We start from the raw sequence: 21114 nt of genomic DNA, 5'->3' as shown, positions 1-21114 counted from the left end.
TGCTATGGCGCTTACACTACACAACAAGGTTTCTTGTCATCCTTCATCTTGTTGTAGCAGCACGCACACTACACAACACAACACAACGCAGACAAAAGTGTGCTAACAACAATACAAGTGAAGTGTCTGTGTTTTCTTTATTCCATTATACAGACTTGTTGCTTTAGGATTGTTTAAAATAGCTTTATGTCTGTTATATTAGCCATTTAACACGATCTGTAATGTTAATGAATATATGACAGCAGTTTATTTCCTCCACGCAATAATTTGACGCAAACCTTCTGCGCTGTGATTGGCTTGATTAGTTCCACAGTGTTATCAAACAGGTTTGAAAATATCGTAGCGTCTGGGATAGCTCGAGACATGTCCACCATCAAACTAGAAGTTAGCGCGATGTGGGAAGTGTTTTCGCTGTTGGTCGCATCTGCTCCTCGACCAAGGTCTTGTTGTTAGTGCACTTTGTCTGCGTTGTGTAGTGTGAGTGCTGCTACAAGAAGATGAAGGATGACAAGAAACCTTGTTGTGTAGTGTAAGCGCCATAGCAATTCAAGTAGTCTCAGTCCCGTAGTGTCAGCTCGGCTTTAGATAAGGTCAAACTGTCCCACTCACAGATGTCGTAACTGCACCATCTGGCTGCAAAATACAGCCATTCGAAACAAAAGTAGTTATGTTTTGTGTTGGAATAAATTTTATGTTGTGGTATATATGTAAATATCTTCTTTAAAGGGATAAATCACCCAAACATAAAAATTCTTTCATCATTTACTCATATCATTTCAAACTTATATGAGTTTTTTTCTCACCCAAAAGATATTTCGAAGAACTTCAGTAACCACACAAAATTGGCCCCATATACTTTAATTTTATTTTACCACTTTTTTTAAATATCACTTTTTGTGTTCAACAAAAGAATACGTCATACATGTCTGAATGACATGAGGGTGAATAAATGATGACATCATTTTTGTGTGAATCCCTTCAATTAATAGTAATTTATAATAAATAAACTAAATTCATAATTTTTTCCCCTGATCTTAGGCTTTCCCAGTCTACAGGCCCGCGTACGGCCTCTTCCTCTCCTCATTGCTACAGCAGGGGGCTATTTGGGTTACAACCAATATGGACAATATAAAGATCGACAGCTGGAGAAGCTAGGCATTGAAGTGCCACCACGGCTTGCCAATGAAGTGCAGGTAGGGTCAATTTTCGGTAATCTGAGCTGAATAGGTGCTGGTAACACCAATTTCATCTGTTGTATTTTTGCAACACAGCACACTATTACATTTTTGTGAATTCCAGACACAAACTGTTTAACACTCACAGGGCACTGTTGCAAAACATTTTCATCGCGGACGCTTTGTCTTCCATCCAACCTTTTACCCCACATTCTAAATTTAGCTGAGGAGGCTATGTGCCTTTGAACCTTATGCAATGCTTAGAGTTAGGTTGGGACACTGATGGTATCACTGTGCTAAATGTCCTTGATGTCTCTGGATATTGAGATGTTTTGTGTAGCCCATACTCAAAACAATTTGAGTGTGTGTGCATACTAATGTAAGGGTGGGTGTAAATGTATTATAATGAACACTATGGTTTCATTTTTATAGTATCTCTTCTAAATGGTTTGTCCACTTGATGTTTTTCAATTGAGCCTACTTGTGCATATTGATTGTGTTTGAATTTTTCAAATAACACTTTTTATTGGAAAATGGGTTGTGGTAACACTTTACAATAGTAAGTTGACGCTTTGTCTAACTTGAAATTAGTGCTAATTAACGAAAACGTTAACTAACGTTATTTTCCCAGGACGAATGACGAGGCGAAAAGTAATCACTTTAAACGATAACTAAGACTATATCAGCACGCAATATTGTTGACGAAAAATGATGAGACCCCAAAACTCTTTTTAGTCTTTCTCGAAAAAAAAAACGATAGATATTACAGATTTTTGTGCGAGCCTCTGCTGTACGAGCGTTCATGTTTGCGGTCGCCAGATGACAGGAGTTCAGATCCTCCAAATATGGATGAAAGGATAAAAAGTATACATTTTCTGCCCTTTGGGTGACTTAATTTGTACAATCTGGCAACCATACGCCAATGCTAAGTCTCTCCCTGTGCAAGCGCCGTTGAGGATCTCAAATCAATAAACAAGAGGTTAGCAATCTCTCCAGACGGGTCTGTTCTCTCTCACGAGCTGCTCGAGCCGCGTTGATCTCCACTACATTGTTTGTTTGCGATTGTGGTTGCTGAATAGACATCCCACATCGCGAAAATGACGAGTCCCTTCACGACTACTTTCCGAGGGTTCTCCTTCACGGTCAGTCGCGTTGTTTTGCGGGGAATTGTAACGCTAAATGTTTTGCGGGAAGCAGGGAAGACGCTAGTAATATGCGGGAGAACGAGAGGTTGGACGTCTATGAATTCGGTTGTTTAGTCTGACGTCACGCACCACCATATATGGAAGGTCATATACTGTTTCCGGGTCACAACGCTCAATAAGATGCTATAGGGCAAACAACAAAAAAATGCTAATATACGCTCATGGCGAGCTGTAAAACTATCGGAAAACCACGATCCTAACCTTTATCTTCGTAACAAAATCCCACATGGCCAGTCAGTGATTCATTTTTTTAATAACTTATTCAGATATTGATGTAGGAGATTCTGTAAGCATGAAGACTGTAGTGTATGCTGTGAGTTAATAAATGCTCCGCTTAAATATGCGATGTGAGTAAACAGTGCTTATTAACAGCTGTTTAAGCTGTAGCCCCCCCCCCTTGAAATGAATAGATGCTTGGACCCGGAAACGGTTTCCTTACGTCACCACTTAACAACCGAATTGGCCTATGCACTTATCAAACCTCTGTGGAAATACTTCTTAGATGAAGTTGAAAAACTATGCACATGATTTGACATTATATTGATTTGCGCTTATTGGTAAAAGATACTTATGATGAAATATAACAACAAATTTCTCGATGACATCAATCACTGTGATTATATTATAATTGTTAGCAAAATAACCATTTTTATCATTTTAACCACTATACAGCATGAAGAAAATGTGACTAAGTTTGTATTGACTAAAACGAGACGAAAATGCATAGACATTTAGTCGACTAAAACTTGACTAAACAAACATTTAGTGACTGTAGAAGCTTTGTTGAGGTTGCCTAAAGCCTAGTATATTGGAACAATATGGGATATTCTTTTGTATGGCCTTTAAAGATGGGGTAAACGTGCTGGCTTCTCAAGCTTAACATGGCCAACTTGTTTCGGAAAGTTTTTACTATAAAGTCTTACTATTCCTTTTATTGGCCGTTCTCCCGGAAAAGCATGCCAACGTGTCATCCACCGAGCGAAAGAACACGCCCACACGCTAGCGTGAGAGAAAGAGCACGCCAACCAGCCAGCGTGGGAAAGAGCACGACCATCAATGCCACTTCACTTGCCTGATAGAAGTTTAGATGTGTTTGTTTGCTAACTGCATATCGGTGATGAATGTTATATAAATGGTGGCTATAACGCTGGATTTGGAGATCAATTGAAACTGATAGATGCTGCGGTGCCAGCGCTAAAAGATGCCGGACATGAACCGCACACGGTAAATCAAACTAAGTCATATGTTTGGGTTTTGTTGGCAATCGGTGCATACGTGCATAATGTAAACAACACAAAGGGATAATGCGATAATGTATTGTGTGCTCGTGTTGTAGTTCCATCCCCCTGCCTGCCTCCAGCAGCTCATCTTTTTCCAGTAATAATCGTACAGCTGTATCTCTCTTTTATAATTTGATCAAACTAAATACTCTTCAAAGATATGAAGTATGCAATATACTACTGTATAGGTACTCAAGATTAATATGAGATTTGCAGAAACTGCGTGTGTCACCCCATCTTTAATGCTGCCAAGCTCAGTTTGATATTTGTGTGTCAGAATCACCTGAGCATGTCCAGAGGTTCTCTTATGATGTCACTGTCGTCTGATTGGCTGGTTCTGTTCGAGGGTTTTCCTAGTGCTTTATTATGGTCATATAAGAGATAAAGATCAACCTCCAACGTGGAGCTGCTGTCTGATGGTCACTCAGTATGACCTGTGAATGACCGTCTCATCGGGCACTGATATTTACACACACGGCTGTTATGATGCAGTGTCAGATGTCAGGACCTCCCAAACTCTCAACGTGAACTTTGACTTTACACATGCCATGAGGACATTTCTGTAATAACAACACATTAAGCTATGAGTAAACCAACAGGGACCAACACGTCATATACACAGCGGTCCTGACTAAGTACTGATTTCTAAAGGAGGCAGACTTTCACTTGAGAAACTGATGCACAGTAATCATAGTGTTTGGGTTTTATTTGGAATTACCACATTTTTACTATGGTCTCAGCACAATAGCACAATAACCATAGTTTAAGCATGGTATTTGTAGGAAATCTGTGGTAATACAAGTGTTAGCCTAATACAAATGGTAATTGATATGCCAAATAACATGATAACTAGACATACTATACAATTTCTGTATTAAAACCATGATTCATTTAGAGAGGGAGCCAGTGCTTTTAGTCATACATATTAAGCATAGCCTACATATGCTGTATATTTGTGCATGTCGTATGTTCCTGTAGTTGACTGTGATTATCTACACAGTTAACACCGTTTTTTGTGCAAAATCACTATTTATAGACCGTAATATGTGTTTAGATTTTTGGTAGTTGTGCAATAAATAGGGAATACGTCTGGCTGCTTGAGACAAAGGCATGCGGTCTTTGTGTAGGTGGTCCCGTTTTCCAGAATATGCCGACAGAGAACTGCCTTTGTTATATATAGGCCTACCAACTGGTGGTCTACGGACAAATACAATCAAGGAAGTTCTGATATCCTTTTTTAACGCGTTATTTTTATCGTCGTAGGTTTTGACACAAGTTGCGCTGTTTCGCAAGCTCGTGATGTTAGCAAAGAACATTTCGCCACTTTCGTTTTCTGCATTCAACTGATTTCAGATGCCGGGTTGGTAAACACCATTACAAAACAATTGCGAAATGGGAATTATGATGCTCGAGCAAACCAGAAAATTAATCGGTCTCGGTATGTTGTAAGACTCGCAGTCGCGATTGTGACAGAAGTAACGTTACAGTGATGGATACATGCGCGTTTTCCATCGCGTCCGTTTGATTCCGTCAGTTATATTTCTCCGCGTGTAATACACACCCCGTAACGTTCACAGCATGTATTAGTGTTAGTTATGTGTGTGTCTAAGGAGGGGAATAGGCACGTTGACAGCTAAAGTCATTAAGTAGGAAGTTAAACCTTTACTCACTGCTCTGGCTAATGTTTAATGCTGACGTCACACGCGCTTAAAAGCAATCAATATGTGAGTAACCTCAGTAGAGACCGTGAGCCTTCCGTTGTGTCTTTGTACTGGTAAGTGGTATGGTTTTCTCCCGTTTCTTGGTTTTCATATAGTTTTTAATCTATACATGTTTTTAGTTTAATATGAATGTAGTATGAGCATGAATAATATAAATATCATGACTTTATTTAAATTATTGTAGATTTTCTTTTATCAACAGATTGATGTCGATTTTGTAGATTAAGACTAATTATGAACTTGTCCAGTAAAATGGTCATTTTTTTAAGGCAGACATTTTTATTTGTACAAGTCAAAAGATGTGTATAGACAGGAAGATTTACTTCCTTCCTGTTTTATAGAAAGTTCATGTGACTTTCCACAAGCATGTTTTTTTTTGTGTGGGGGCTTCCACGTATGAATGTAGCCTATTGTTTATATACACAAATTTTTAATAGTGTTTTTTTTTCACTTTGTTTAGTACTTGAATGAATTTTATTAAACAGCATGTAATATTTTTTAGCACGTTTTTTTTTCAAATCAGTCATTCGTGTTTGCAGCAAATAATTTTGAGATCATAAAACATGTTGGGGAAGTTGCTGAATTATTGTTCATTTAAAATGGGGATGAAAGGGGGAAGGGAGCAAAGACGAAATTCATGATCTACTGAGCACATGCTGACAGGATTGTCAGTTTACAAACTCCTCCCTCTCCCCCCTCCTTTTCATATCGCCGCCTTATAGCAGCACCTGGACTTGAATTCATCAGCGGCTCAGAAGGTGGATCCATTCTCCAACTGGCCAATCGCAGTTCAGCGGTCCACCCTTGAGGAACAGGGGGCGGTCTGTGAGCTTTGCAGCGGAAAACCACCAGGAAGGGAGCGCGAGAGAGAGGGCTAAAGCTTGATGCGCATTATTCCCCCCACGGTGATCATGTGTCAGGGAAGTCTGAAGCAGCAGCAGGGGCCGGCGCGGAGTGTTGCGAGGAAATGGTGAGATGCTGCAGGACTTTGCACAGCTCTCCTTCTTGCTACAATCTCCACAGAGTCAGGGTTGATGTGCGGCGTTTCCGCCAGCTGGGCTCCTCGGCGGGAGCGACAGGGGAGCCCGCAAACGGCGCCAACCACGCCGGCACGGGAGGCCCTGGAGCCCCGGGGGGCCCTTCTCAGCTCAGCCACAGGAGCCGATTCAGGTACCGGCAGAGAGAGCTTGCGTGGTGTTACGACCTAGTTCAGGCTGAGAATGTGTGTATAACAGGTTAATTTGGCTGCAGTGGAGCTACGGAGAGTGCGTGTGAGTGCAGGCTGGATTTAGAACAATTGTTGATAGTGCTCTCAGAGAGGACAATTGAGGATCAGCAGGGCTGAAAAGTAGGCGAGGGAGAGAAAGGGCAAGCGAAAGGGGATTACGAAAACCTTGGTGAACTGTGGGCTCGGAGAGATTTGTTTCAGATGATTGGATTTTGCCACCCAGTAGAGGCACAATCGCTGTGCAGGGACGGATATGGACCACTGAGTTTGTGCGACGGGACGTGGCGCCCCGTCATTGTCCCACAAAACTGTGCCACTGTTTGTCCTTATTGCAGGGCAACATTAAGTTTATCTAGGGCGGTATTGCAAGTTGGCCAGCAATAATATGATTTGTTTGTCCAAAGCAGGCTGCACTTCCTGGCAGAGCTATTCTCAGAGCAGATGCTGTTCCTCCTGTGTAAGAGAAGTGCTAATGTTAAGGAAGGCTCATATTCAGCCCGTGATTGGCCAGTGTGTGTCTGCAATGAAAAAACAAGGGGGGCTGTACAGGAGAGAGAGAGATTGGTTGATGGAGTCTAAATCCAAACACTTTGTTTTTGTACCGGATGTTACTGTCATCAGTCAAACATCCTTCACGGCGTGAATCGCAGTTGAACTGCAAGGCTCTATTCATCTGCACTAGATGGGTTGGGGGAGGGGAACGAACGCTTTAAATTGTACTGAATGATAACCTGACAACTGAAAGCTGTCGTTAAAACCAATGTCCATTGTGTCAAGCCGTTTAGATGCACACTTTAGAATGTAAATTACTGTTAAAATGAGGTTATACAACAGTGTCCTGGAGTGTTAAAGGTTATACTGGATACTTGCAGAATAAATTATTTTGCAAATGTATGTAATTGTATATGTTGTTTTTATTATAGTTGAGCTGCCACACATACACGGGCCATCCAAATCGGTAACCAGTGTTGCTGGCTCTGTAAACCCAAAATATTAGCTAAATAACATTTTCTGAACGCTGCTAGTGTTTTGAGTGGATTCAATGAGCATTGCTATGTGATTGCTAAGATGTTCTGAATGCTTTGTAGCATTTGCTCAGCCCTACTTTCTTACATGTTATTAAGTAACATTCTGTATAAGCAATAGCAATGATCCCTCAATAATAAAATAATTTATCTGCAGAGGATGGTCAGTGCAATGCCTAGTGCAATTTGCATATTTATAGTAACAGCAATAAAAAAATTATACCTTTCCCTGGTAAAGGCCCTCCTATCATATGCCAGTACAATAACGCTCAATTGATCAATGTACTTAAAGGTTATAAAGATAATTATATTATGTTGCCCCAGCAACTGTAGACAAGATCACCCACTGTAGCCTGCTGTTGAATTCATGCTGCCATAACCTTTAACTTTAATGGACTCTTGAGGCATAACGCTTTAATTTCTTGTCTAGGCCACACTCTGAGATACATTATATTGAATTTTTGTCAATAGATCCTCCAAGAAATTACAAACTGCATCTTTAAATATAAAATGGTCAAAATCAAGACGTTCTCTTGTTCCATTGTGAATATATCTAACAAACTCATGTGACGCTGTGTGTTTGCGTTAAACTGTCACATCTAAGTCATCCCTGTCCACAGGTCAGTGCAGGTTTTCATCCAGATTAGTGTGGACACGGTATTATATCCTATAGATAGACATTGATAGCTGCAACCTGGGATGGGTCCTCTCATCCCCCATGGTGTTTTGTCATCACTTTCAGGGCCAAATATGACCCAGTTTACTGACACACTAAAGCTAATAATCAGCTCTTAGTGTCATTCTCAATAAAAGCACCCAGTTCAAACAAGGTGACGCATCTTGTTGACAACCAGAGTAGCGGTGCAATATTATTTTTATACTCTGTTCTATTCATCTGAAGGATGCAGTTGTTTTGATCTGGAATGGTATCGCGCCGTACCAAAAATAGTAGTACTAAAAATAGCGCAGCGATTGAAAAAGTAAAAAATGATAGCGGATGTCTCTCATAGGTACAGTAGTTCGGTTTAAACTCTGCACCCCACTTGATCGGTATGATTGTAAGAAAGCGTGCAGGCTTGTGTTGAATAAATAGCTTCGTAAAAAAAAAGATTTCGATTATATTTCTGTTAAGAATGTGAGACTGCTTCAGTTAACAAACCATTTCTACAGCAAGTGCATTAGGCAGGTGACACTAAATCTTAAATGAGACTTAAGGTGTTAAGCAGGTGAAAGCGGCATAGAGAAAATGAACACTGAAGTGCTGAAGAGAGCCTGGAAGAAATCAGATAGCAGGGCAGGGACATCAGAGAGATGGTGGAGTTCAGTGTCTGTGACCCTGAGGTTAAGTTTACAGTGGAGAACTGCCTTTCCAGACTTTTTCCTTTTTATATATCTTCTGCTGTTTAAAGTGTCTTCTGTTTATTCTATCTTATCGTTTTCTCTATGGGTGGCTTTGTGTTTGGTCTTTGGTATGTGTGAGTGGGCTGTGTGTATGATTTTGTATGTTTTATGAACCCTCCTTCCTATTTTCTGCCATCTTATCAAAGTGGCCCTGTTCTGTTATAGGGTGAATCTCTCTAAAACATGCTCAGGTTATACTTTGCGACAAAACAAATAAATAGTGTTTTGCCTGAAGTAAATGAAGCCGCCTTTTTCTGTATTAATTTAATACTATACATTTTTCCTAATTCTCAGTCTTAAAATGCATTCTGACATTTTACATCGCAAGAAACATGAATTCACAAAATTGACACCTCCCCCGTCCACCATTGTTTGGATAAACGTATAGTCCTACCCAGTGGGAGACTCTAGTTGGGGAAATATTTTATTTTTAAACCATAGATGCAGAAAATCATACTGTATAAAATTTGCATAGCGTAGGCTATTACATGGATAAGAGAAATGTAATTCTCTACATTTGAGGTGGTCCCCCTTGGAATTCACTCCTTGCCCCCCGCAGTCCCCCCCATTTCCAGCCGTGGTCCTTCCCCAAACTCACACCATTGTGCATATGGATGCACAAACGCATGACGCATCATTTAAAAGTGCCACAGAATTCAACTAGACTATTAGCACAAATAAAATTTGATTTACATGTAGGGAAAAAGGCAATCTTCTGCTTCATTTCCTCCAAGCAACGTATCATTTCTTTCTAATGTTCTGGTAATATATGATCTGCGCATGTTCTTGACAGTATTTAACCCATAGTGATTGTGATCTGGGAATACCTCTTTTTACATATTTTAGTTTTTTACTATGTATTTTGTGCACCGTTGTGCATAACGGCTGTGTTGTGCAGGTTGCAGTTCCCACAACTGGCCTTGCGTCGACGTCTAGGCCAGCTGAGCTGCATGTCCCGGCCCACTACCCGCCTTCGCTCATGGCCTCTGTCCTTCCTCTACTACATCCTGCCCTTCGGAGCACTGAAACCTCTCGCCAAAGTGGGCTGGAGGCCCACAAGCAGAGTAAGTACAGGTGGAAATGTCACAGAGCCCGGCTGTCCAACTGTGTGTATTTGTTTGCAATAACTCACTATCCAGAGACATCAGTATCCATCAGTGTTTCATTTTCTTTTGGCTTTTTAATTCACAATACGCACTGCACTGGGTGTTAACGGGTGTGAAGGGTGATGCTTGATGCTTGATGATGTGACAGTATGTCGGTGATGATAGAAATATAATAAGAAGCATCCAAGATCAGCTCCCTTTATTCATAACCCAGATAAGTCTAGGTCCAAACTGATGTGAGTTTAGCAAAAAAGGGATGCTATCAGCAGATGTCTGGTTGCATATGGACACGCTGAGCTCTGTGCTCTGTTTGGACTCGTGAAAAGAGCCATTGTCCCATGGAGCTCTGCTGAACTAAGGAATACATTGTGCCCATATCCAGTCGAGGGCACAGTGCCACGGTGGTTCTGACAACAGTATTGTTCAGCTCGCACAGAAAATTGCCAGTCAGCCCATTCCGATGCTCGAGCAGATACCGTATCTCCAGTGGAAGTCAGAAAGCTGAAGCAGAGAAAACAAATTGTTTGTTAAAGTTGTTAATATAGAATTCTAACAAATGACTAAAAGTCTTGTGGTGGGACTATACAATCTCAGTCTATGTAGATTTTAATCAGTATTTGTTTTAGAAAACTTATAATAATAATAATAATAATAAGGGAGTTATTCTTGCAACCCCTTAAAAAACATGAGATAAAACTCTTTCATTTTTGTATGTCTTTAAAATAGCTGTTTCAAATAATTAGTCAGTAATTGATGTTAAAGCAACACTTTGTAGTTTGTCGACCTTAAAATAATGTCTCTAAAATTATTTAACTTGTAGATCAATTCTTAACCGGACAAATTTTACTGCCACTGCTACCTGAGTAGCCTCATAGCGGCTACAACCACACTCTGTAAGTTCTGTGTTCGGGTCGGTACCCCTCCCATCCGCTGCCTGCGGAAGAGTGCGATATGGTTTCCAAACGACATTTCTGCATTCACCGGTTCCATCAACTTAGTAAATGAATTCACGTGTATTGTGCTGGCCACGGGGAAGCTTATACAGCGACATTATTTACAACACTGGTAACAGACAATTGTGCTGGCAATTGCTGCAACCACATGGGGGAGCCCGTGAGCCAAAGTGTCGCTTTAAATGAACCATTTTCTATCAAATCGATGGGAAAGTTATATCTCTTTGACAAGAATATAAGTCTTCCAGGAACTGATGATTCACCATTTTTAACTATTTTAGTGTTTTTGTAATATCAGTTTTTGAGAAAGAAAATGGCTTAGTTGTCCCTGCCGGCTAAGGCAAAAATATATCTCCCTAGGGTTCTTGTATCTCGACCAGTGTTGGATAAGTTACTCTGAAAAAGTAGTTAAATACTAGTTATTAATTACATATTCAATAGTGTTATTAGACTACTGTACAAATTACTCTCTCCAAAAATTACTTATTACTAATTACTTTCTCTATCCTATATCAACCTTGATTAGTTAAGTGATTTATGGATAGACATGAAACGGCTCTTTTAATGAATTCAAATACATAATATAAAACTACATAAAGTAGTATTATTAACTGACCAAAGAATTACAAATGTGAGAAATATACATTAAAGCTGTGTTTTTCCCAACCCTGGTCCTCGGGGCACACCTTCCAGAATGTTTTAGTTCTCTCCCTATATGAAACACCTGATTGATGAGTTGAAACACTGCATTAAAGCACGGATTTTAAAGTAAGACTTTGAATTTTGATGTCAATTCCACTATTGCACACACATATATTACACACAGTATTTCGTTTAATTGCATAAGAAGTAACCGTAATTAAATTACAGAAAAAAATAAGAGTAATCCCGTACTTTACTTTTTTAGGGGAATGTAATTAAATTACATTAACTAATTACTTAGTAACTAGTTATGCCCAACACTGATCTCGACTGAAAGATGACGACACTGGCAACACCAATGTTGTGGGGTTATTATTATTATTATTATAAAATTCCCAGGAAACATACAAACTGCTCAAATGTATACCTTGAAAGCATCGCAAATCACTTTGGATTAAATCTGCCAAATGTTGTACATGCAAACGCCTTTCTGCTTGTTAAACCCATAACTACTATCTACAACCCACCACCCTGTAAGAGTTTCCGTATTTAGCCTCCTGTCGGTCAGCTAAGATTGAAGCTGACAACAGTAATCCACTTACAGTGAACACTCAAGCTAGTTCTTGTCCTGTATCTCAGCCATATGATCACTCTATGCCCACATCAATAATGATCAGCAGGCTAAACTGATCTAAACACTCCTCACAATGAAACGAAGAAATCCAAATGGTGCAGCTCATGCTGCATGGGCTGGATATATTACACATTACATTTCATTTTTACCTTCCCTGGAATGTTTTTAGAAATGGTTAAAGATGCAATAACGTTATCTGCTACAGTACGAAACTATGGAAAGGGTCTGTTACATTCCGGTTGTTTTTTGCTCAAGAGATTATATCAAATTTAGGAAATTTGGCTTATTAATAGTTTATAATAGAGATGCACCGATATACAACCAATAATCGGTATCGGCCGATAAATGCAAAATTTCACACTATTGGCTATAGTTCAGAAAGTTAAGAAATATGAATTTAATCTTCAGAATCTGTATTGTTAGAAATCACAGCTGAATAAACGTCTATCGGTATCGGTGGAGAAATTTAGTATCGGTGCTTTTCTAGTTTATACAAGGGATGGTTTATCATTTATTGCATTTTGTTGAAGTGTTCTGTTGCACCTTCCAAGTAGGGCATCAGAAATTCCATGTTTGTTTGTTGAACAAAACCAATTTTGTAATGGCTGTTTCCTTACTCATTGTTTGTGGATGTAGGTTACGATCTACAAAACCATACCCACGAGATTGCTCTCCAGAGCCTGGGGTCGGTTAAACCAGGTGGACCTGCCCACCTGGTTACGGAAACCAATCTACAGTCTGTACATATGGACATTTGGAGTCAACATGAAAGAAGCGGCTGTGGAAGATCTACAGCTCTACAGAAACCTGGGAGAGTTTTTCAGACGTAAACTCAAACCTCAGGCCAGACCAGTTTGTGACTCGCACTGCGTGGTGAGTATGAGTCAAAAAGCTGTAAGATATCCATGTTGTATAAGGGATGGGCACACTACTCTTGTTTAATTAATTTCCTTGTGTATTTGAATATGGGAGATCTAAAGTTTGTTAAATTCTTACCTGTGGATTTTTAGGGAATAATGTTACTTTGTCACTCCATAGATCAGCCCAGCTGATGGCAAGATCCTTCATTTCGGTCGTGTGAGGAACTGTGAAGTGGAGCAGGTGAAAGGCGTGACCTACTCCCTGGAGACGTTCCTTGGGCCACTCACCTGGACTGAAAATCTTCTCAACAACAGAAGTAAGTCCATTATACCAACGGTAGCATCCCTGTTCCTGGACAACAACCTTCTGAGAACTTAAGTTTGAGCTCTGTTTGAAACATCTGCATGTACTTTTCAACCAGTTGTGGGAAACTGTATTATCAGGTTTAAGTGTGTTTGGTCAGAGTTTGACCTAAACTTAGGGTCCTTTTTCACATTATTTTAAAGTTGTGCATACAAATGCTACTTTGTCAAAACATTGTTGACATGCATCTGCTAAAATGACTAAAATGCTAGCTAGGCCAGTACATTGCGATGTCACTTTCTAAAGAAACACTGTTACTGCACATACGCATTCTTCTTCAGTGTGTCGATAAACACAGTCCCACAGTCCGATTTTATTGAGACTAAACACAAAACTGTCGTCATGTAAATGAACATCCAAAATGCATACGTTTTTACGTTTTAGTTCATAACGATGATTTGTAAACGCCCCCTAAACTTACTTGTTCTTTTTTCCCCACTGTTGCCACTACATTTTTTTCAAACAGGCTCCCAAACACATCTCATCTGTCATTGGTTGACAAAACTGACAGTCCCAAACTCATACCATTGGTTCACACAGGGTTGCACTGGTTGGGTCACTCAAACCAACAAAGCAATGTTTTCTGGCGATAATGTTGCTGTTGTGCTTTGATTTTTTGGATGAATCAATATTCACAAAATTGAACTTGTATGTCTTGTGTCCTGTTAAGATGAGGACGACCCAGGCTCGTTCCAGGACACCCTGGTCACTAAGGAGGGGAATGAGTTGTTTCACTGTGTAGTATATCTGGCTCCAGGAGACTACCACTGCTTCCACTCGCCTACAGACTGGAGAGTGGCACACAGACGACATTTCCCAGGTCAGTGTCTCTGTAATTACATGTTTCTCTCTCTAAATGTGTGTTATTGTGCTTGGCTTAAATAGATTTATCACCAGGGTCTTGTATGCTTAAGTGTCTTTTCTAATCTGATGGCGACTAAGCAGTGAATGAAACTATCATGGGTTACATAACGAAATGACAGCATATGCACTGATGTGCGTTTGTGTTGCAGGTTCTCTGATGTCAGTGAATCCAGGAATTGCACGTTGGATTAAGGAGCTTTTCTGTCACAATGAGCGCGTGGTCTTGAGTGGAGAGTGGACACACGGCTTCTTTTCACTCACAGCTGTAGGGGCCACCAATGTGGGATCTATACGCATATATTTTGACAAGGTTAGGACGTCGCTTTTTAATTTTTTTCATCAAATGAATAGCTCAAGATGCATCATAAATTAGCCAATATTGTTCTTATGAACATGAGTGATGAGGCGGTTAGGCCTGTTTCATACACCTTACATTTGAATGTTACAAGTTTTGCGACAGTATTTTCTTTGTACGCACGCACATAGTGCTTTGCAGCAGAAACATTACAGAAACAGGTCTACAACTAGAGTTTCAGCTCTGAGCCTATTTTTTGCTCCGTGTATGCTAACCTCAGCAGAAACCATGGTGAAAAGCACTATTTATCATCACAATCTTTTACAAGGCTTTTAAGAAACCATAAATTTTGACATTTATGTATTTGGCAGACGCTTTTATCCAAAGCGACTTACATTGCATTATACTATACTTTTTTTTTTTTAAGTGTGCAATCCCTGGGATCGAACCCATGACCTAGTCGTTGCTAGCGCCTTGCTCTTACCAGTAAGGCACATGGAGTGAGATTACCAGTTACTTATACATATTTTGGGCTTATTGCTAGTTCCACTTTCTAATCAGTGAGAGGAAGTGAATGCTGATGATCGTAATCTGTTCTGTAGTTTATAAAACGGTTAGTTCCAGTACTTGACTCTGATTGGTCAATAGCTGCTTTTATTTACGTTAAAACGCAGCTATGGCCGCTGCTCCCTTCAATTCTGTGTAGCTGTGCAGTACCTTTAGCAACATAAATGAAACATTCTGTTGCTGTTTACAGTCTGTGTCACTTGCCCTAGTGCTTCGAAAGGGAGGGGTGGAGTTAGCTGTTGATTGTAATTCGTAACATCGCCGCTAAAAGCTCTACATTGCCCCTTTAAATTATTTTACTTCATGAAAGTTGCATTTTTTGGCTTTAATATTTGTATTGAGTGGTTACTGTTTTATAAAAGCACTACTCGAGGCTAGTGTTGTATCAAGTCTACTTCACGATGTGCCTAACAACACCCTTTAGCTCTGTTTACGATACAGCACACAGCCTCTTTTATCTTATTGTGTACTTATGGTGTAAACTATGTAAATTGGTACTATTTGAGTGTAAATATCCCTTTTTCTAAATAAAGAGACTTTGTAGTGATCAAGTATGTATTACTTCTGAAAGCCCTTTTTCAGATCGTCATTTGTGGCCATTATTATTGCTGGTGGAAATTGGTTTGATTAATTGGTTTGGAGATTTGTCTTATTGGACTTATCTGATTGTATAGACCAGAAGACGTAAACAACGCAGGTAGAAGAACTTCCTGTTTTTGTTTAACACTGCACAAACATTTAAACCAAATATGACCAACAGAACATTTAACATTATACGGTCAAATCAGAGATTATTTAGACACCAGATATAATGTTTGATATTTTTTTACTAGTGGGTGCAGGACACTGTAGTTCATTTATGTAAGTGAGGATAGCAAAATAAAGTAAACTGTGACAAATTATACCTAAAAAGTTCTTCATATAGTGAACTACCAGTAAACTTTATACAAATTTGGGACCAAAAATTATTCAGACACTTTGACCTGACCATGTTTTGCTGTAGTGTTTTTTCTTTAATTGCTTAACCTTTTTTACGCCACAAAATGAACAAGATTTAGCATTGCTTGGTATTATATAATTGTGTACTTAAATTTAACAGCTATTCAACCTAGTTCTTTTGTGAGACAGTATAACAGAAGGATGGCCAAAACCAGCGAAATATCAACTGATCTGAGAGGAAAGGTAGTCAGATTCTACAAGGAGGGCATTTCAATCAGAACTATAGTGAATAAACTGTGATAATGTGAGAAATGTTGAAAGTGTCTGAATACATTTTGGTTTGACTGTATATGTGACATTAAAAAAATGTTAATGCACTTTCACGTCTCCTGAGCTCAAGCCTTTATTGTATCAACACTGTGAGGTTTGAGATTAACTTAAAGGGATAGTTCACCCAAAAATGATAATTCTGTCATCATTTACTCACCCTCAGATTGTTCCAAACCAATATACTGAGGGTGAGTAAATGATGACAGAATTCTTATTTTGGGGTGAACTATCCCTTCAATAGAATACAACAAACGAATACAGTTAGGTCCAAACATCAGTTATCACAGAAACCAAATGAAGTATTGAATAGAAAATCACAATCACTAGTATATGATAATTTCTTTAACCTTTCTTTAAATTTCTTTATTTTAAGATGCACCAATTTAGCCTTACTCCTAATGGGACAGATGAGGAGCTATCAGTTGAAAGTGCTCTAGATGGCATGTTAGGTGACTGCGCAAATGAGTGGATTGGTGGTGGTCACCTGTTTGTTGCGTATAGTGACTTGATGATTGTATTTGTAACGCCACCGGACAGCTACGTCCAGTCACGCAAGTACAACTTCTATCTACATGAAGGAGGACTGGCAAAAATATCCAAAAATCTGAAATATTCAATAGGAAATAAAATTGTATACTGCTGTATTGTGTTTCTTCAGCTTAAAACTTGGTATATTTCTTTAAGGGTAGACTCGCATAAACCTACCAAAAGGCAGTAGAATTGTGCAGAATTCACTAAATTGCATGTGTTGGCTACATAAGCACTAAATTTGGAGTTTAGTTTAATTTGAAAGGACTTCAAAATGGATTGCATCCCAAAAAATCAAAGGCATCAGCGATAACGCTATCATTTTTTTCCTCTTCAGGAGTTACGCACCAACAACCCTCGCTACAACAAAGGCTCCTACAATGACTTCAGTTACATATCAAACAACAACCGAGAAGGCATTTCCATGAGGAAAGGAGAACACCTGGGCGAGTTCAACCTGGGCTCCACTATCGTCCTGTTGTTTGAAGCCCCACGGAATTTCACCTTCAATTTGCAAGCGGGCCAGAAGATCCGCTTTGGAGAACCTCTCGGGACAATGTGACATTGAGGGAGAGGGTGACGGAAGTTGATGGACACTCTGATCTGCGTGCAGATGCTTTCAGGGTCTCAAAAACTAATACACTCACACTTGCAGAGGTGTACTCTGTTTAAACTGAGATACATGTGTGCTCATATGTACTCACTCAAACCAACACGGTTGTATTGTTGCCATTGGGATCTCCCAGTTGTCGTTGCATTGAAGGGTAAATGTTTGTTTCTGTCTTTTGTTGTCAAATACTTTAAGGCAACGCTTAGATCAGGTTGTGGAGTAAATTTGTTTTGCCTTGAAGCATCATCCAGCTTTTATGTTTTGGGATAATTTCTTGAAGTAAACTGTTGGTTAGTTTTTTGTGTTTGCCCATATTGCCTTCGGCTGGAGTCATCCAGGATGTGTACAGTTGATTTGCAAGCATTGTAACGCACCTTTCACGTATAAAAAAGAGGGAATGTATGTACAAGAGACGATGGCTCTCTGGTTTATCAAAGGCGCACGTCTCTATCTTTAATACAGTTTTTTTCCGTCCAACTTTTATTCTTCACATGGTGCGAGCAATTTTGAGAAAACCATTACAAGTTTTACTCACGTTGAGAGTTCTCGAAGAGTCAGACATCAGTCGTCACTGCCATCGTTCTGTGATGTTGAAATATGCCTTTGCTTGTTGGTCTAGCGATAAATTGGGAGATAAATGTTGACTAGTATTATGTTTTTATCTAAATTTAATTAGTGCCAAAAAACTTGATATGTTTTTACTAACATGTTTTGCTCTATCGATGTGAATTCTCTTGTGATCTTTGGGCTTTGGAGTTTTGTTCTCGGAGATTTGTTTGTATTTTTCTTTGTTTTATTAACAAGCATGGAGAAAGTTCAACAGACTCTAGGATAAAGAGACTCTTAATTCCCCCGGTCTGGCCCACACTTGAAGATAAGAGGAAGAATTCCGATACCAGAAGTTTGGATCTCTGGACACAATTTGGGCTGTCAATATATTAACAAACCAAACACTTGAGCTTTTTTTGTGCACCTGTCCACACATTTTTTCAGGAAAAAGTGTTATTACATTTGTTTAACTTAGACATTAATTACACCCTAGTACAGAGTGCAAGAAACTTTGTTAATAAATTTTGAAGATAATTTCAAATGTTGTTTTTTTACATTAAAAAACATTTAAAAATCTAGTTCTTACTTTTACTCAAGTATTTTTACTCAAATATTTTATTTGAATAAAAGAAAGTACTAGATCTTTAATGTAGCTGAGTAATAAAGGTGAAAACAAATTTGTACATTTTATACATGTATTTGAGTTAGAAGTGTGATACTATGCTTTATAGTGTAGCAAAGTAACATTTTTCTAAAGTAAAAAACTGATAAAGTACTGATACTTGAAAAATGTACTTACTGTAGAAAGACTTCGCTGTCTACCTCTGTGAGTTCTAGTGCAGTATTTAATTATAAGAGTTGTGTTTGACCAGGAAAATGTATCACAAAAGCAGATTTCCTTTTATTTTTCAAATATACATTTCTTAACTGTTCAACTAAGAAAACAAGCAGTGAAATGTTAATGCACATATTTTGTGATGGATGAGGTGAGGGTAGCCTGACCAATGTATTTGGGTGAAGTAATTTGTCATTGTGTAAATCTGATTAATAATGAACAAAATCTCAGTGGAGTGTGGAGTAAAATGTCAGAGATGTTTTAAAAGGATTGTTCCAGAAGCTAAACTGTTGGGTAGGGACAACCAGGAAAGTTCTGGGCTCTGTGAGTGAGGGGGCAGGGAGAAAAGGGGTCACCTATTGGTTTTAGGACCAGTGTTGCCAGATTGGGCTTCTTTTGAACGGGTTAGTCCGGATAAAAATGCATTGGGTGGGTGGACAAAATTTGGGCTGCTTATGAAATTAAAAACCCGCCCAAGCATATTGCCTTTTCTTTGCTTTTGATTAGTCAAGTTATTTCAAAACTAGCGTGTAGTGCAGTCATAAACACATTATTCCTTAACACAGCCCTTATTGGATCAGTTTAACCAATCAGGTCTGGGATAGGGAGACCTCACCTGTCAATCAATCTACAGTTGAGATCATGTGATGGCTCGTGAGTAAAGGGGTATTGGCGCGATAAAGGACCAGACTTTGTATATTGAAGCGATCGCAATGCCAAAGTGGCCCAAATATATGTTGCAGGGTAGGGAGAGTAACTAAAATCTCACAACGTGGATTACACATGTGGTGACAAACGACTCGAAGGCTTTGTAAATATAACTATAACTGAATTCACAGCAGTTAAATTATTTAATAAAAAATCAAACTGGTGTAGGCTATGTGATGTATATGACTTCTTTTCTGCAGTATTATAATCGTTTTGTCACATGCATCATTTAACTTCAGAATACGTTGATCAACTCACTAAAGTAGTTTAGATTACTTTTGTGATTGGAGCTTTTTGTATCTTAAACATAAGAATTATGTATAAAAAAGTGATGTATCTTGAAAATGGTAACTTTTAACTTTTCCTATATTTATTCGTTTATATTTTAACCTAAAATCTTGATATATAAAAAAGGTTTACATGTATGTTATCAAATACCAAATCATACTCTAAAAGGAAATTTTGTCAAATGTCAGCCGGGACATAAGACTGTGTTGCACCACACCCCCTGCGACCCCTCCCCTCATATAGTTCGCCGTCAGTCTGCTCGCTTCCCGAACCTTCTCTATCCTTCACAATCATTAAAAACTAATGCGACATTTGTATTAGCATTTTGTAAATGGATAAAATATGATATACTTTAACTGGATGAATATTTTCGTTTTACTTCATAAACGCGTGTAGCATATCCTACATATCTTTGTGAACCATTTCCCTTGTGGAAATTAAGTGTAATAAAATATTTTTGGCGGAATATTGGTTTCAAAAATCATGATTATGGGTTGGCTACTGTAAAACCATGACAGTTTTGAGATTACTGTGGTTTTTACTACAAATAGTTCCAACTGGTTACTGTAGTAAAGCTAATTGTAAATCAGTTAAATTTTATAAGGTTCTTTGGACATGTATTGAATAGGCCTCTTTTGGACTACCATAGACATTTTATGAATGTGGTAATAATTTGGTACCATTGTGTCTATTAATACCATAATATTATGTTTCATAAGATGAATATATAATATAAATGAAAAACTGTATTACAGTAGCACTCTATCTCATGCTGGGCTGCTGGGCTGCAGGTAAGTGAGGTTTTAGAACAATCTCTCCCCCTGTTGGTGCTTTGGCAGTACAGTTGACATAACAAAAGAAAACCTGGACACATCCATTCTTTCATGTTGTTCAAATCAAAACCTGTATGACTCTTTCTACTGTGGAATACAAAAGAAGATATTTTAAGAAATGTCTGAGGGGTCCGTGATAAAAGCGCACAGGTTTGAAATGACATGAGGGTGGTG

The 21114-nt window shown here is 38.9% G+C and overlaps 1 protein-coding gene across 2 annotated transcripts; it reads left to right on the top strand.

Annotated features, from left to right (window-relative positions):
* The first annotated feature begins 4745 nt into the window (after window positions 1–4745).
* On the top strand, window positions 4746–18874 carry pisd (phosphatidylserine decarboxylase). 2 transcript variants are annotated; one of them, XM_057355958.1, is made up of 7 exons: window positions 4746–5434; window positions 9934–10099; window positions 13007–13243; window positions 13409–13547; window positions 14265–14414; window positions 14608–14768; window positions 17455–18874. In XM_057355958.1, exons 1-7 carry the CDS (start codon window positions 5349–5351, stop codon window positions 17677–17679), a joined length of 1164 nt encoding a protein of 387 aa, XP_057211941.1. In that variant the 5' UTR covers window positions 4746–5348; the 3' UTR covers window positions 17680–18874. The 2 variants fall into 2 exon arrangements, with proteins under 2 accessions (XP_057211941.1, XP_057211932.1); XM_057355949.1 differs by lacking the exon at window positions 4746–5434 and adding an exon at window positions 6234–6551 and having other exon boundaries at window positions 17455–18869.
* Window positions 18875–21114: the final 2240 nt, after the last annotated feature.

This window comes from Triplophysa rosa, linkage group LG2, assembly GCF_024868665.1.
Source record: "Triplophysa rosa linkage group LG2, Trosa_1v2, whole genome shotgun sequence".
In the NCBI taxonomy this organism is placed as follows: Eukaryota; Metazoa; Chordata; class Actinopteri; order Cypriniformes; family Nemacheilidae; genus Triplophysa; species Triplophysa rosa.
This window is presented reverse-complemented; position numbering and strand designations above follow the sequence as displayed.